Genomic DNA, 15,229 nt, shown 5'->3' with positions numbered 1-15,229 from the left:
GTATCTTTTTTAATGTCTGATTATGTGTTTGTGAATCCAGTTATTTCTACTTTTAAACTTCATTTTAAAATATAGTCAATTCTTTTTAGATTTTTTTTATTTTATTGCCAATTAAAACATTAAATAATTAATTATTTTGACATTTAGTCTATTTATTGATTTATAGATTCATAAATAAACTTGTAAAATGATTTTGTTGTTTTTTGTATTGTACAACTAGCTAATAATGAAAGTAATGAAATTCTTCAGTTCTATTTCCGTGATTCTCACGGTCCTCCATACACAACTGGTCACGTGATTAAAGGTCAAACGTTTCGCGGGAATCAAGATGGCGAACGAGATGACAGCCACAGCACCCGACTCGGTGCAGTGTCCCGTGTGTTTTAAAGAATTTACAGCTGCGGAAATTAACGGACACCTCGATGTGTGTCTGCTCAATAGCGTTACCGACAGCAGCCCGTCGACAACAGACGAAAGCGAACCTCCTTTAAAGAAATCTCGCATTCGTGCGGAAGCTGTACCACCCACTCCTACTGTCAACAAAACTGTGGCTGGCTCCTCCTCCATGGCTAGCAAGCCGTCATCTGCGGTATTTTCTCTTTTTCAAACCAACAAGAGCAAAGTTTCAGTACAAAGTGAACGGAGTGGGTCATTCTCAAGTAAACAAACAACTGTCACTGCTGCGAACAAGGGAATTAAACGTAATTTGCCAAGCGAAGCAGAACCTGGATCAATAAGTACCGAGAACCAACCCTCTGGATCAAACAAACACACTTTGAAATCAACAAATGATTTATCGCCACAGACACTGCTGACCATAAACAAGCCTTTGGCGGATATATTGAGACCAGACACCCTGGAGGAATATTTTGGTCAAAGTAAAGTTGTAGGCCAGCAAACGCTCTTAAGGTCACTTCTGGACGCCCACGAAATCCCATCTGTGATCCTGTGGGGACCGCCCGGATGCGGGAAGGTGAGCCGATGATGACGGCGGAGACATCCGTGATGCAACAGCCTCTGCCTTTCATTCATTTCCCCCTCTGTTTAATATATAACGCATGTAGCTTTTTCTCAAGTTTTAAGGAAAAAAAGTTACCTTGTTGAATAAATGCATCTTACGTCTACTCTGCCCTCATTAAAAAAGTACAATCAACGAATATGCTATTTTTCATTTTGAAACTTTAAGTACCAGACAGCCTACACAGCCTTTAATGTTTTTTATTTAATTTTCCAACTCAAACTTGACATTACTACATTTTCTCTTAGGTTAGATTTTTGTGTTTTTTTTATTGCACTTGATAAAGAGAGTTACAGCAGTTATGGCATTTTAAAAGTGTAAGTTAGTGCTCGCAACTGTTGTTTTCCATACCTGAACACAGAGCCTGTTAATGACTTCTTCGGCATGTCAAGCTGCTGAGGTGGATTGTCATAGAGCGGCTTGCCATACCCAGACTTTGTCAACATGCTTTAGTAACACTTTACCTCTTTAACTCCCTCTCCCAGTTCAGTGCAATGTTCGGGTTTCACAGTTGAAGGGTTATTTTTGGAGCTTGTTACATGGATTTGCAATGAAGATTTATGAGGCTCTCAAAGGAAAGGGGCGTTATATGACGCGGATGAATCAATTGAACGGTTCGGAAATTGGAGCTTGTAGATTCCATACAGGTGCTCGCAATTGTTGACATATCCCCACATCGTTAATTAGGAAATGTTTCTTTTTTATTTTTGTTGTAGGTGTGAGGTAATAACTGGTTCTTGGAGTTATCTTCTGGGCTTACTTAGATTCCAGTTCCACATTTTGATCAAATTACTTTGTATGAGTTTTGTCTTACAGACCACTCTGGCTCACATAATCGCCAGCAACAGTAAAAAGAAGGGAACAGCTCGTTTTGTCTCTCTGTCCGCCACCAGCGCGTCCACCAATGACGTCCGAGAGGTGATTAAACAAGCGCAGAATGAGCTCCGACTGTGCAAGAGGAAGACCATCCTGTTCATTGATGAAATCCACCGCTTTAACAAATCCCAACAGGTGGGAGTATTGTATCAGATAGATGTGCTCTGATCAGTGTTTGTACTGTAAGCTGCAACTACACAATTCAGCCATTGTTTAAAATAACCAGTCTGGATAAATGGCAAAACTGGTCATATAACATTACAGTTTATCAAGCCAGTATTTGTATTTTTCCTCAGTATCTGTGTCAGATATGGCAAAAGAAGAAATACATTGGACTGTTCAGTGTGGAAATGACAGGTAGTGAAAGTAAAGGGGATTATGTGTTGCACTGCTAAGATAATCATGTTTTATGATGCTTTTCCTCTTGGCAAACCACAATAAAAAACATTGTCTATAGGAATAAGCGGATAGCTTGTAGCCTAACCTGTCTATCAAAATAAACTCTCTCTTGATCCCCTCTTAAATAGTTCCCACCAGCTCCTTTGTTTTACTCTTGGAAAAGTTATATTATTGTGTGAGAGTCAGGAAAAGAACAGCTAGAAGCTAATTTGCTTCTAAAACTGAATATGTGACGGATAAGTCATTTTTTACTTAAATCAATATTCAGCGCCAATAGAACCAGTCTTTTTATCCCCCCAGCTGGAACAGTGTAGTTTATTCACAAAATGACTGTAAATCTGAATCCATGTCAGCTTGCAAGGAAACTGTCTGGCTGTTAAGAATCAAAGCATGAAAAGACACAGCTATCAAATGCCCATTGTTGTCAGTTACTTTGTCTTGTCTTGTTTGTCATAGTAGGCACATAAACCACTGAAGTATCATATTCATACTTACTCAACTTGTCATTTCAGAGTTAGTCATTATCTTCAGTTTGCTGTGATGTCTGCTTTCCCCACTCTCAATGTGTGTGTATCTATAGGACACCTTCCTTCCTCATGTGGAGTGCGGGACGGTAACTCTGATCGGGGCAACCACAGAAAATCCCTCCTTCCAGGTGAATTCTGCCCTGCTGAGCAGGTGCAGGGTGCTGGTTCTGGAGAAGCTCTCTGTGGACGCAATGGCGTCGATCCTTAACAGGGCAGTGGCCGCACTGGGGATCAAGGTCCTAGGAGGAGATGCAACATATCCCAAAGATCAAGACCAATCAGATGCATACGAGTAAGTGCTTCACTGGGGACAGAGTCCTCAGTGTCAAACTGGGTGAGACCCTGTAACTCAAAATCCTTTGGTTTGAGTGGGAGGACTGGTCTCTTTTTTTGTTCCTGTCCTGGCTTAGTGGGTTCAGTTAGATAATAAATGGGGGGAGTGTATGAGTGGTTGTTGGAGCCACACAGCAAATCCCTTAAGCTTGGGTCTGGTCTGATATGTTGACAGAAAAGAATTTGCAAATGAGTTGTGTAGAGTGAGACAGCTGTTAACTGCTGGCTGCAGATCTGCAGATGGTATGTGCTGATGAACTCCAGAGATACAATCGAATATTTGTGTCAATACTGGCTCACTTTTATCAGGTCTATATTAGCATGGTAACCTACGCTACCCAGCTAACCCACTCAGGAGCAACTTAATTTCAGAGCAACAGACTAAAACATGTAAACGACATGAGCCATCGCTCCTCCAGGATCCAGACTTGGACAAGAAATACATTTACAATAAACTCATAAGTGATAAGCAGAATCACTCACTTTCTTTCTGTGATTGTTGTATCAGAGTAATGCAAGACACCAACATGGAAAAAAAATCTTGGGCGAAGAAGAGTGAATACATGTTTTTCGAATAGGCCACTGATGCGACATCAACATAATTAACTTATACCATTGGCAAAATACATCCATCAAATGTTAAGTCGTCCTTATTTTATGTGTAGTTACTGACTTGGTATTTGTTGTGAAATATCTGTTGTCACTATTCATTCAGGGGATTTTGTTCCCTTTATATTGCCTCTTTACAAAAAAAGCAGATTATATATTTAAAGTTATTGACGTTGATACACTGTAACCTATATATGTTACTCTCGCCCTAGGCCAAAGATTTTCATTGAACAAAAAGCTCTGGACACCATAGCCTACCTTTGCGATGGTGACGCAAGAACAGGACTCAATAGTCTGCAGCTGGCTGTTCAGGCTCAGGTGAACTTGGCCCGGACCGCCTCGTTAGGACGAGAAAGTTCTCAGGAAATACTGGTGAAGGAGGAGCACATTAAGGAAGGTCTTCAGAGGTCCCATATTCTGTATGATAAAGCTGGTAAGCCCAGATGTTCCTGTTTTGTCAGTGTTAGTTTTTTTTTGTCAAGCAAAGTAATCCCTTTTGAATCCCAGTGATTTGAGAGGTGCCCTGTGCAGCCCTAGATTTTCCAAAGCACCAAGTGTCTTATAATATTTGTTGTAAAATATGCATTTATCTCTATTATTACTAAAGTATTGCTAATGATGGCTATAAGAGACTATAAGAAAAAAAATCCATTATTCTGTGATTCCACAATAATCCATGATTACCAGCTTTTTTTGTAAAGAAATTACATTTTTTTGTCATCATGTCATATTTTTTCAACGATTCAGCCCACAGGCTCGAGCTTGTTGAGAATAGGTGGATGGTGGTCTGTAATATGGCAAAGGTACAAGTGCCTCAGATCAAAGAGGATTCATGCAGTAGTAGTCCTGGATCAAAGATAGTTTCAGTATAATCAAGACGTTAAAGGGACCTTTTCACACAGTTCACAACAGTATTCCTGTGTTAACACATTGCTGCATATTTTACAAATCCACAGCAATAAATCATCTCAGGAAGTCTCAGCATAACACCTGCCATCTATAGCTTCACTTTAAATAAGATCTGAATAACTCCAGGTTTTGACATTAAAAGGTGTATCATATTACTTCCCAGAAACTCTAATCACTGTCCTGTCAGGAGGCTTTCGTCTGAATTTCATTGAATGATAAGAGGGGAAGAACTTCTACAACGCATGCAACTTGGGAGTGTTTATAGCCGTGCTTATGGTCACTTAGGAGTTGCCAAGTGTTTGTTGTCTGCATGCGTGCGTGTTTGCTAAAGGGTATCACAATACACACATTTATTTACTCTTTCCCCTAGTTTCCCCGAGTCAGTTACACTTTCTCACTCCACCGCTCTCCCCCTGAGTATCCATGGATAGCTCACTCATCCCATCTGAGACTACATCTGCCCTCCACCCTGTCCTGTTACATAACTCATCAGCTGTCCCGAAAGATCGAGGTTTACTGCTCCCCGCCCTGCTTTACTAATGACCTTAATGGAGACACTATCCTTCCCTTCATTATGTCTTTATATGGTCTGATCACATTTTTGTTATGTTGTCAAAAATGGGAGACGTCACCTGAAGAATGCTGTATGAAAATGTTTGTCTGTGTTGCTGAAAGGTGAAGAGCATTACAACTGTATCTCAGCACTGCATAAGTCCATGAGAGGCTCCGATGAGAATGCATCTCTGTACTGGCTGGGCCGCATGCTGGAGGGCGGTGAGGACCCCCTGTACGTGGCTCGCAGACTGGTTCGCTTTGCCAGCGAGGACGTGGGTAAGTGAAATGAATACCAAACTGATAAAATGACTAAATCCCAGCTTGTGGCTAAAAGTGAATGCTGGCTTTTGAAGCATTTTTTTATGCCAAAGTTTTGTGATTGATTTCTTTAATTACATTTAATTAATTTAATGTTTTAATTGGAAAAAAAAGTGAATAAAAAGAAAATCAAAAATAGTCATAAATTATTTTAGTACAGTTAGCTCTTTGATTCATTTTGACTTCATGATGTGTAAATTTATTTAGTTTTATTGTGTGTAATGTAGTCTTATTAAAGGTATTAATTAACCTTATTTTGCACTTGTTATTCCAATTTTCAGAACAAGCACTTTTTAACATTGTCTGCTGAACCTGAAGACTTCAGATATTTTCTGACCGGTCAGCTGCTTATTAGATGTGACCATATTTAACAGCTTGTCCTGCTTTATTACAGAAAAGATACAGAAAATTGGAAAGAAAAGATGATGAGTAAGAAAAGTTTCTTTTAATGCAGTCTGACTGGATGGCCTCCTTCTCTTGTCTCATGTATCTGTCTCAGGTCTGGCAGATCCCTCAGCTCTTCCTCAGGCTGTGTCAGCCTTCCAAGCCTGTCATTTCATTGGGATGCCTGAGTGTGAGGTAGGATTAGTTAACCAGTCAGTGATGGTTTCGAGTCCTCAGTCTAAACATCTAATTTTCAGTCAATCTTCACCTCCGTTGCCATTTCTTTCTTTTACCCGCTACTCAACAGGTGATCCTTGCTCAGTGTGCAGTCTATTTGGCACGAGCACCCAAGTGCGTGGACATCTATAAAGCCTATGCTAATGTGAAGGCCTGCTTGAGGAACCACAAAGGCCCCCTGCCTCCTGTCCCCCTGCACCTTCGCAATGCCCCCACCAAGCTGATGAAACAACTGGGCTACTCTAAAGGCTACAAATACAACCCAGCCTTCAGTGGCCCCGTAGAGCAAGAATACCTACCCGAGGAGCTGCAGGGAATCAACTTCTTCACCTGGACACCTTCAGACTCACGATGACCTGTTGTAATGACTGATGTGGCTTGTTGTAATGGGTTGTCAAATGGTGGGTTGTTGGGATGAACTGATGAAGTTTATCAGTCAACCATCATGCTATGTTCAAATTTATCTTCAATTTTACTTCAGTCAGTTGTTTTTGAATATTCAAGAAATTATACACAAACCATATACAGTTAATTTACTTCTAGATATGTCCATAATAAAGTCCTTGGTCATTTCACATAAGTAAAAATATGCAGTACGCCTTTGTGTTTCCACATCAGATACTTAAATGTTCAACGCTAAAGTATGTCTTGGTTTGTCTTTGTCCTGTCCTTTCAGTGTTTTCAAACATTGTTTAAACTCATTATAACATTTGTTTCTTATAATCTGTATATATTTTGATGGAATACAAGACAAATCTATCAAAGTGTCATTATGCAGTTTATTGTTCCCCCATTCCCAGTGGCTTTGGCTTCAGATAGTGTGATCCACCACAGGAAGCAGGGTCTGCTGTCGCGTGGTCGCCTGAAGACTGGCTAAAGAGAAAATTATGTAACAGCTCATCTCATTATTCTTCAGGTCTTAGAGTAATGAAACATTCTGATTTACACAATAGAGCACTTGTCCCCGCATGAGACAAGTGATGGCAGACTTGGCAAGAAGTCTTACAATAGAGACGACCCGAGTGTGACGTAGCAGGGCTGGTTGTGTGCTTCACAGAAAAAACAGCAAAATTAAAATTTGCTCAGAGTCTGTTTACGTGTGCAGAAGGCCTGTTTTTCTACAGCTGACTTGTTCATTTACATTCACAAAACTTATATTCACTCAGCTGCTCTTTGACAAAAATTCTCAGGGTCTAGACACCTTTTTCATGGACATATTTACTGTCTTAATGATACGTGATTGTTTCATATTCACTTCATGTGAATATGAAACTCACCAGCTGTAACAATCAGGAGGAAGATGAGTACCGGTTTCATCTCTCATTCATCCAGAAGAACTGGCTGATTATGCAGAGATATTTATGGGCAGCAGTCCAGACCAAACCAGACACAGCCTGAGAGCTTGCCTCGTATTTTCCAGGTGGCAGAGCCTCCGTGTACCGACAGAAAAGTCAAAAACCAGTGAGGAAAAGAAAAAGGAACCTATTCAATCTTAATCTGATGACTGATTATTAGGAAATTCAGGTATAAAATCCCTTTAATTTGTTTATTAAGAGCTTTGAAATATAGAAGAGTAACTTGATTATTGGGGGATTTTAACAAATGCCCTAAATCTATGTGTCAATTTAACCGAGTCATGTAGCTTAATTTGTTAAATAACAGCTTTGAAATCATGTTTTTGACAGGTTTTGTTTCAACATGAGTCCCAATGTCCCCAATTATTGTGAACATTAAGTTACGCAAATTATTAGTTCATGGCTTCAGAAAATCGGGTATTTTTTGAGTTTCTTTTTTCAAATTAATGAACATATATCAATTAAATATTTGTGTTATTTTAATATCAATGCAACTCGACAAGAAGATGAATTTATAAAACAAAATACCAATTTACACTCCTAGCCAAAGGGTGTCGCTGTAAACACGCGCTGTGTACGTCAGCGCATCGCCGCAAAAGAAGAAGTTGTGGTTTAATATGGCGCATGCCGGTATATCACTCGTGCGTCTCAGGGCGCTGTGCAATATTGCTAAATGTGTTCATACAGGAGAGAAAACAGCGTTGGGCTGGAGCAGAGAAATGCGGTGGTACATGACAAAAGCTCGAGGCCTTCACGACGACGGTGCGTCACATGTCCAGGCTGAAGGAGGTGAGTGAAAGCAGTCGTTAGCTAACTTAGCTAACAGGTGACAGCCCTCTCAGTGCTCAACCTCAAGGACACCCATCACGTAAAAACACCTCATTTGTGCTTCTATTCCGGGATCTTCCTTTACAGCAAATTCTAAGGGTGTAGTGGAAATAAAATAACCATGATCTCGCTTTGTTTGACCCTCTACTGTTTAGGTAACGCTGGCTCAAAACTCTTGAAGGACTTTCCAGATCCTAAAGGTCTCTTGAATAACACCATCTCGCGTTCTCTGGGAGTCCAGGACCTGTCCCAGTACATCCAGTACACTTGCACGGAAGATGCGGGTGTCAAGGTCAGGATAAAGGTCATTAAGAGATGGGGTTTCTAGAGAGATAATGTGACTGAATTGACTTTTGTTTTGTAACTTTGTTTCTGTAGAGAGCCACTGTCACACTACTGTGGCCCTGCAAGATTGAAGAGGAGGGTCTTGCCTCTAGGAAGATCGATGCAGAGCGATGTGCTGCAGCTGCTGCTTGTCTCAGACTCAAAGTAAGCTGCAATCACTGTGAGAAATAATAATGATAGTAATAATAAAAAATTAGTATTTTCATAATTTCCCTCCTGACCTATTAATGCATAGTGATTGTTGGTCATTTTCTCCCTCACCCTCTTTGTTTTTGTGCAGGAAATGGGTGTCATCGGTCCAAATAATCAGCTCCCTGCGAGAGCTGGCAGAGGCAGACGGCCACTGTCTTCAGCTCTTGACAGTGATAACAATGGCATTTGGGCAGAAACTGTCCATGTGTCTAGAATGAAAGCAGATGAACCAAAGCAATGGCTACCACCAAGAGAAGAAACCTCCAAAATAGATGAAGCTCTTTCCCTGTTTCCACAACCTAAGTCACTCCTCACCAGGGTCATTCAGGTGGCCACATCATCCAACAGAATGAGGGTTGGTAGCCGCTCATCATTTAAACTATGAAAAGTAAACACTCTGGATCCTACTTGAGTTTTAAACTACTCACACTCTATATTTACAGGAACTAATGAAGGTCAGAACAACAGGAGGGAAGCTAAAGAGGTGTGAGTTGACTGTCCGCTGGCCCAAGGAGATGACTTTCTCCGCCACAGCCCGAAACCGAGTGACAGCAGAGAAGATGGCTGCAGCTCTTGCATGCATGAAACTGAAGGCGAGGATCATTTTTGGAAACCTACCGCGCTTTTATCAAACATGTTAGAGCTGTGTTAACATGTGCATCATGTCTCCTGGTCCAGGAGTTGGAGCTGCTAGACAAAAACAACAACCCACTGACTCATGCCAAGTACCATCAAGAGGAGGTGCGTGAGGCCGGAGAGCAACACAAGCGCCCCCTTCCCCTGGAAATCCCACAGTACCTGGAGGAAAGCATAAGGGAGTACCTCGCACAGGTCAGTCTTCATCTCATCTGAGACAGATGGATTTTCTTACTGTGTGCGTGTGTGTGCACCATATGGCCAAAAGTTTGTGAATACTTGTTTGTATTTTTGGTCTGGGACTGTTTTTCGGCACGATGCCCTTAAATCTTAAAATGGTTATTTGACTTTAGAATTGGGAGAATTGATTGGCTTACATAGAGGCCTGACCTCAAATCCATCAAACATTTTTGAGATGTTTGATAACATCTCAAGGAAGTCCCTTCTATTCTGTGCTTCAGCCAGACTGAAGACTGTAAGAACAATACAAGAGGGCTGAGTTAGTGGGGACATTGTTGCTTTAAGTATCATGAGATATGAAGACAAAGAAACACTGCGTATGTTTTCCAATTTTATAAGACTTCTTCCTGTTCATGAAGATTTGTAATCACTAGGTAGTTTGTTCACTGTTCAAAGGTACTTTAGTTGGTTTAAACGATGCTTTATCATCAGTACCTCAACCAACTGTTCTAGAATGCCAGCAAGTCCCCGCTGCCAGGTTCTTGTAGACGTCCTTCCAAGAAGTGTGGAGGCTGTTGTGGCGACATATGAAAGACCCCAAATGTTGATCATTCACATATTGTTGTTTTGTTCAATGATCAACATTTTTGGCCATGTAGTGATTTATTAATATCATGTCAAAACTAATGTGTTCATCTCTGTAACAGTACCCCGTGGCAACGGACGTACAGAACCTTTGGGAGGAAGAAGAGGCTAGAGAACAGCAGGCCACAAAACAGGAGGAGGAGGAGGAGGAGAAAGATTTGGTGACAGATGCCATCACAGGGAGGCCGTACAGGCCTCTGTCAAAACTGGAAGCCCAGCAGCTCAGCACCCACCTACAGGAGAAATGGGAGAGGGCCAACCCTGTGCTGAGCGTGGAGCTCCCAGCCGATGCCCACCGTCAGCGCGTGGTCTCGGCGGTGCAGTCCTCCAGGGTGGTTGTGATCGCTGGTGAGACAGGGTGTGGAAAAACAACACGGATCCCCCGCTTCCTGCTGGAGGACGCCGTGAGAGGTGGTGAGGGTGCTGAATGCAACATCCTGGTGACCCAACCCCGACGGATAAGCGCAGTGTCCGTGGCCCATCGTGTTGCTCATGAGATGGGTCCAGCTCTAAAGCAGTCTGTGGGATATCAGGTAGATACCCTATGATCATGTATCAATAACAATTTTTATTGCAATAGTTAGATATAATATCTTGAAGGAGGGCCTTCTGTTCTATACTGATTTGCATGATGAGGGCACAGAAGCAGAAATATCAGTTTAATTAAGTTTCCTGTATGTGAGTAATTGTCAGATTTAAATCTATGGCATTGGTACTGTTTTAACTCACAACTTTTCTTAGTTAAATGTAAGGAGACAGCTGCTAAAGGACATCTAGACATACTATGAATATGACTGCATAGATAAATCTGTTACTATTTAGACATTTTTGTCCAAGAGGTCAGGAATTCTTTACTGTGCATAGGTGAGACTTGAGAGCCGACCACCGGAGCATAGTGGAGGAGCTTTGCTGTTCCTCACAGTGGGCGTCCTGCTGAAGAAGCTGCAGTCAAACCCGTCCCTGAAGGGAATCAGCCATGTGGTGGTGGATGAGGTTCACGAGAGAGACATTAACACTGACCTGCTGCTGGCTCTGCTGCGCTCCAGCTTAAAGGAGAACCCCGACCTACGAGTGGTGCTTATGAGCGCTACTGGGGACAAGCAGAGATTGGCGCAGTACTTTGGAGGCTGCCCAGTCATAAATGTACCTGGGTTCATGCACCCAGTCAGGGACAGATACCTGGAGGATGTGCTGGCAGCGATGGGTCGCCCAATGCCAAAGACAGAGAGGAGAGAGGAGACAGACATGCAGGTGATTTCATGTGCTGCATTATCTTCAGGTTCATCCCCCTTTAGTATGTTGTGTGTTTCAAATTCTTTTTTTTATCTTGTCCTGAATCTCAAGAATTTGTATTTTTATCTTTCATTTAAGGGAGGAAGACAAGAGGCTGTACCAGATCTAGATTTAGTGGCTGATGTAATCGAGCATATTGACAGACATGGAGAGCCTGGTAACTGGAGGACACTCACTTTTGCTTTTTTTAAAATTATGATTTTATAGCTGTGTTTAATATGATGGCACATTCATTTCTTAAACAGTTATTTCTCCTCATGCTTCAGGTGCAGTGTTGTGTTTCCTCCCTGGATGGCAGGACATCAGAGCAGTTCAAGAGATTCTGGAGGCGAGGCCCCACTTTTCCTCGGGGTCACAGATGATCTTGCCTTGTAAGAGAGTGCAGACAAATTTACAAACATTAATTGAGATGATGGGATTTCTGTCCACTGATAGAATGCATTTGTGATTGCTTTCCTCTTTTTCTTTTAGTGCACTCTAGTTTATCGGTAGCAGACCAGCAGTTAGTGTTCCAGCGCCCTCAGGTGGGCCAAAGGAAGATCGTCCTCTCAACTAACATTGCTGAGACCTCAATCACTATAGATGACATCGTCCATGTGGTGGATACAGGAACTCACAAAGAGCAGAAATATGACCCACTGACTAAGGTTAGAGTCATAGTGTTTCCTTCGTCAACCATTTCAGATCTACAAAAGCCAAGTTTGCAATTTGTTCTGTTTCAATGGACTCATGTTTAAAATGGGATCCAATTTCCCAGGTATCCTGTCTGGACACAGTTTGGGTATCTCGCTCGAATGTCACGCAGAGAAAAGGGAGAGCAGGGCGATGTCAGCCAGGACAGTCTTACCACCTGTTCCCGCGAAAGCAGCTGGAATCTATGACTACCTTCCCCATCCCTGAGATCCTGCGCACCCCACTGGAGAGTTTAGTTTTGCAAGCCAAAATCCACAGTCCTAATTCCAAGGTACTGAATGAGAACAGTGGATTTTTTTTAAAAAATCCGGTTATATTTTGACCTATTGCATGATTTTGTTATTTTTATGCATGTCTAGGCAATAGAGTTCTTATCCCAGGTGTTGGACAGTCCAGAGCTGGAAGCTGTGAGAGACGCGGTCCAAATTCTACAAAATATTGGTGAGTGACTTCCAACTACGTGTGGGCTGGGTTTTAGCCATCATATGTGTCCAACTGTTGTGTTCAGTGTCAAATGTTCAGTGTGGGATTAAACTGTCGATTTTTACTTTTGTAGGAGTTCTGGACCAGACAGAAACCCTGACACCTTTAGGAGAGCGTGTTGTGTGCATGTCATGTGACCCTCGTCTGGGCAAAGTTTTGGTCCTGAGTGCCATGTTTAGATGTGTTCTGCCAATGCTATCTGTAGCTGCTTGTCTGACTAGAGACCCTTTTTATAACAGCCTACAGAACAGAACACACATTAACAAGGTGAGATTTTTTCAACACCCACCTGTTGTGCTTTTAAAACAACAAAACGGCACAAACTGCAATCGTGTACTAATATGTGTGCTGTGTTTGTCCAGGTCAAAGAGGCTCTGAGTGGCTCCACCTACAGCGACTTTTTGGTTTTCATTAGAGCTGTGTTGGGCTGGAGGAGACTTCAGCAGGAGGGGGACAGAGAAGAGAGAGATGAGTATCTGGACAAACACGTTCTGTCGAAGTTCAGCCTTAGATTCATCAATGGTTAGTTTCAAACACAAACACACACTGCTTTAGACATTGTCATATTACATATTAAAATCACTTTTTCTTCCCTTTTCACCTTTCACAAAGTGATTTCTGTTGTTGTGCCATCATTCTCCAGGTCTCATCTCTCAGTTCAGTATGAACCTGCATGAAGCCGAGCTGGTGCCTCAAGCCAGTCAGTGCCAGCATCATACTTCTCTCTATAACAAGCACAGCAACGAGGACGAGCTGCTAAAGGCTGTACTGGTGGCTGGACTCTATCCCAACCTTATTCAGGTACATGGCAACAAAGACTACTGTGGCACTACTTTTTATACAGTCTGTTTCCTGCACTGCCATCAGTGGGTGGGTCAGACTTCCTATGGATTTCCATTCTTTTTTCTCAGGTGAAGAAAGGTGTTGTGACCAGAAATGGGCGCTTTCGGCCCAACCAAGTGAGTTTCCGAACATCCAGCGGGCCGGTACTCCTTCACCGCTCCACAGTGAACAGGTTTGAAAATGATCCAAAATTCTACTAAAGCAGGTATTTACTCTCATAGTGTATATGTAAACGTATTAACATCTTCTTGTTTTTTTCTTAGAGGAAAAGAAGAGCTTCCTAGTCGGTGGTTGACCTTCTTCAGTGCTGTCAAGTCCAATGGGAATGTTTTCATCAGAGACTCTTCTGCGGTCCATCCACTCGCCCTGCTGCTGTTCACAGACTGTGATATCTCAGAGAGAGGTAGGACATGTACTGAGTCTAATAACATTTGAGAATTTAATTTTCTTGCATTATTCAGTCTGACATTGTGTTCATATGAGCCATTTTCTGCTTGAGAAGAGTTATTTTGCCTTAAAGTGACTATAAATTAAACTTCTATGATAACAATATAAGAATTTGAAAAGGGGTCGCTTGTAGTGATGAACACAAATAGAATTGAATATTCAGACGTGTTTGTCCTGTCATTGTCAGCTGACAAAAAGCTGCAGTTTTAGGAGCCTAATTGATGTGATGTGAGAAATATTCTGATTTAAGAGTTATCTTTGTAATTCAGTAGCCCATTTTTATGACTCTCGCACAGGAAAATGATTTCCCCATTCTTAATCTTTGTATTACAAGTGTATTCCAGTTCAAAACATTATAGAGGCGTTATCCCAAACACGTTTTATTATATTATTACGCTATTATATTAGATTTCCAGACTTGACACTGTCCTTTCTCTCCTGTCGCAGTGAACGGTGACAGAGTGGAAGTATCCCTTCGTGGATGCTCTTTGGTGCGCTGTGAGTTGCCAGCTGAGACCTGGGAGCTGCTGTGGGAGCTTCGCACTTCCATCCAGACCATGCTGTACCGCAACCTCAGCAATCCCAGCAACGCAATCACCAACTCTGCTCAAGACGGAAAGCTCATCTCTTTACTCATCGAGCTGCTTAACAATACAGACTCAAACCCTTTCACTCCTAACCTCAACAGTGACAGTGAGGTGGACTGATGACGCTGAGCTCTTTGTACATGTGTGTGTTGGATCTGAAGGCTGGTGCAGAGGAACAAAGAAAGACTGTATCATTTATATTTTTATATTATTATTATTTATTGAATTAATTTTCATCTACTGGAGTCAGTAGTGAATGTGTAAAACTAATCACAGCTCTCGATGAGCAGAAACAGACAGTGGCCTCCTGTCTGCTGTTGTTTTTGAGGTAAATGATGAACACCATACGTGAGGAAATCCACTAGTTTGGGTTTTGAACTGTGGTTGAATATTTGTCAAGTCTAGGATTTTCCTCTTAACAAGTAAAGACAAAGAATCAAAGGTCTATAGATGACTGCATGCGGTACATAATGTCACACATATCTCAATAAATGTGCACATGACAACATGAGGAAAATGACTGGATCTTTGGTTTGA

The 15,229-nt window shown here is 41.8% G+C and overlaps 2 protein-coding genes across 2 annotated transcripts; both read left to right on the top strand.

Annotated features, from left to right (window-relative positions):
* The first annotated feature begins 288 nt into the window (after window positions 1–288).
* wrnip1 (WRN helicase interacting protein 1) lies at window positions 289–6,924 on the top strand. The gene is made up of 7 exons (XM_046409287.1): window positions 289–973; window positions 1,835–2,029; window positions 2,874–3,112; window positions 3,975–4,195; window positions 5,347–5,502; window positions 6,044–6,123; window positions 6,236–6,924. The coding sequence occupies exons 1-7, from the start codon at window positions 329–331 to the stop codon at window positions 6,518–6,520; spliced, it is 1,821 nt and encodes a 606-aa protein (XP_046265243.1). The 5' UTR covers window positions 289–328; the 3' UTR covers window positions 6,521–6,924.
* Window positions 6,925–8,090: 1,166 nt separating this feature from the next.
* Window positions 8,091–15,209, top strand: dhx30 (DEAH (Asp-Glu-Ala-His) box helicase 30). Its single transcript, XM_046408219.1, has 19 exons — window positions 8,091–8,309; window positions 8,504–8,640; window positions 8,727–8,837; window positions 8,974–9,240; window positions 9,329–9,478; window positions 9,564–9,716; window positions 10,409–10,879; window positions 11,211–11,597; window positions 11,718–11,796; window positions 11,906–12,010; window positions 12,111–12,286; window positions 12,397–12,603; window positions 12,692–12,773; window positions 12,889–13,082; window positions 13,178–13,337; window positions 13,459–13,616; window positions 13,727–13,830; window positions 13,922–14,061; window positions 14,553–15,209. Exons 1-19 carry the CDS (start codon window positions 8,138–8,140, stop codon window positions 14,810–14,812), a joined length of 3,513 nt encoding a protein of 1,170 aa, XP_046264175.1. The 5' UTR covers window positions 8,091–8,137; the 3' UTR covers window positions 14,813–15,209.
* The last annotated feature ends 20 nt before the right edge of the window (window positions 15,210–15,229 follow it).

Source organism: Scatophagus argus, chromosome 13 (assembly GCF_020382885.2).
Source record: "Scatophagus argus isolate fScaArg1 chromosome 13, fScaArg1.pri, whole genome shotgun sequence".
Lineage (NCBI taxonomy): Eukaryota > Metazoa > Chordata > Actinopteri > Scatophagidae > Scatophagus > Scatophagus argus.
This window is presented reverse-complemented; position numbering and strand designations above follow the sequence as displayed.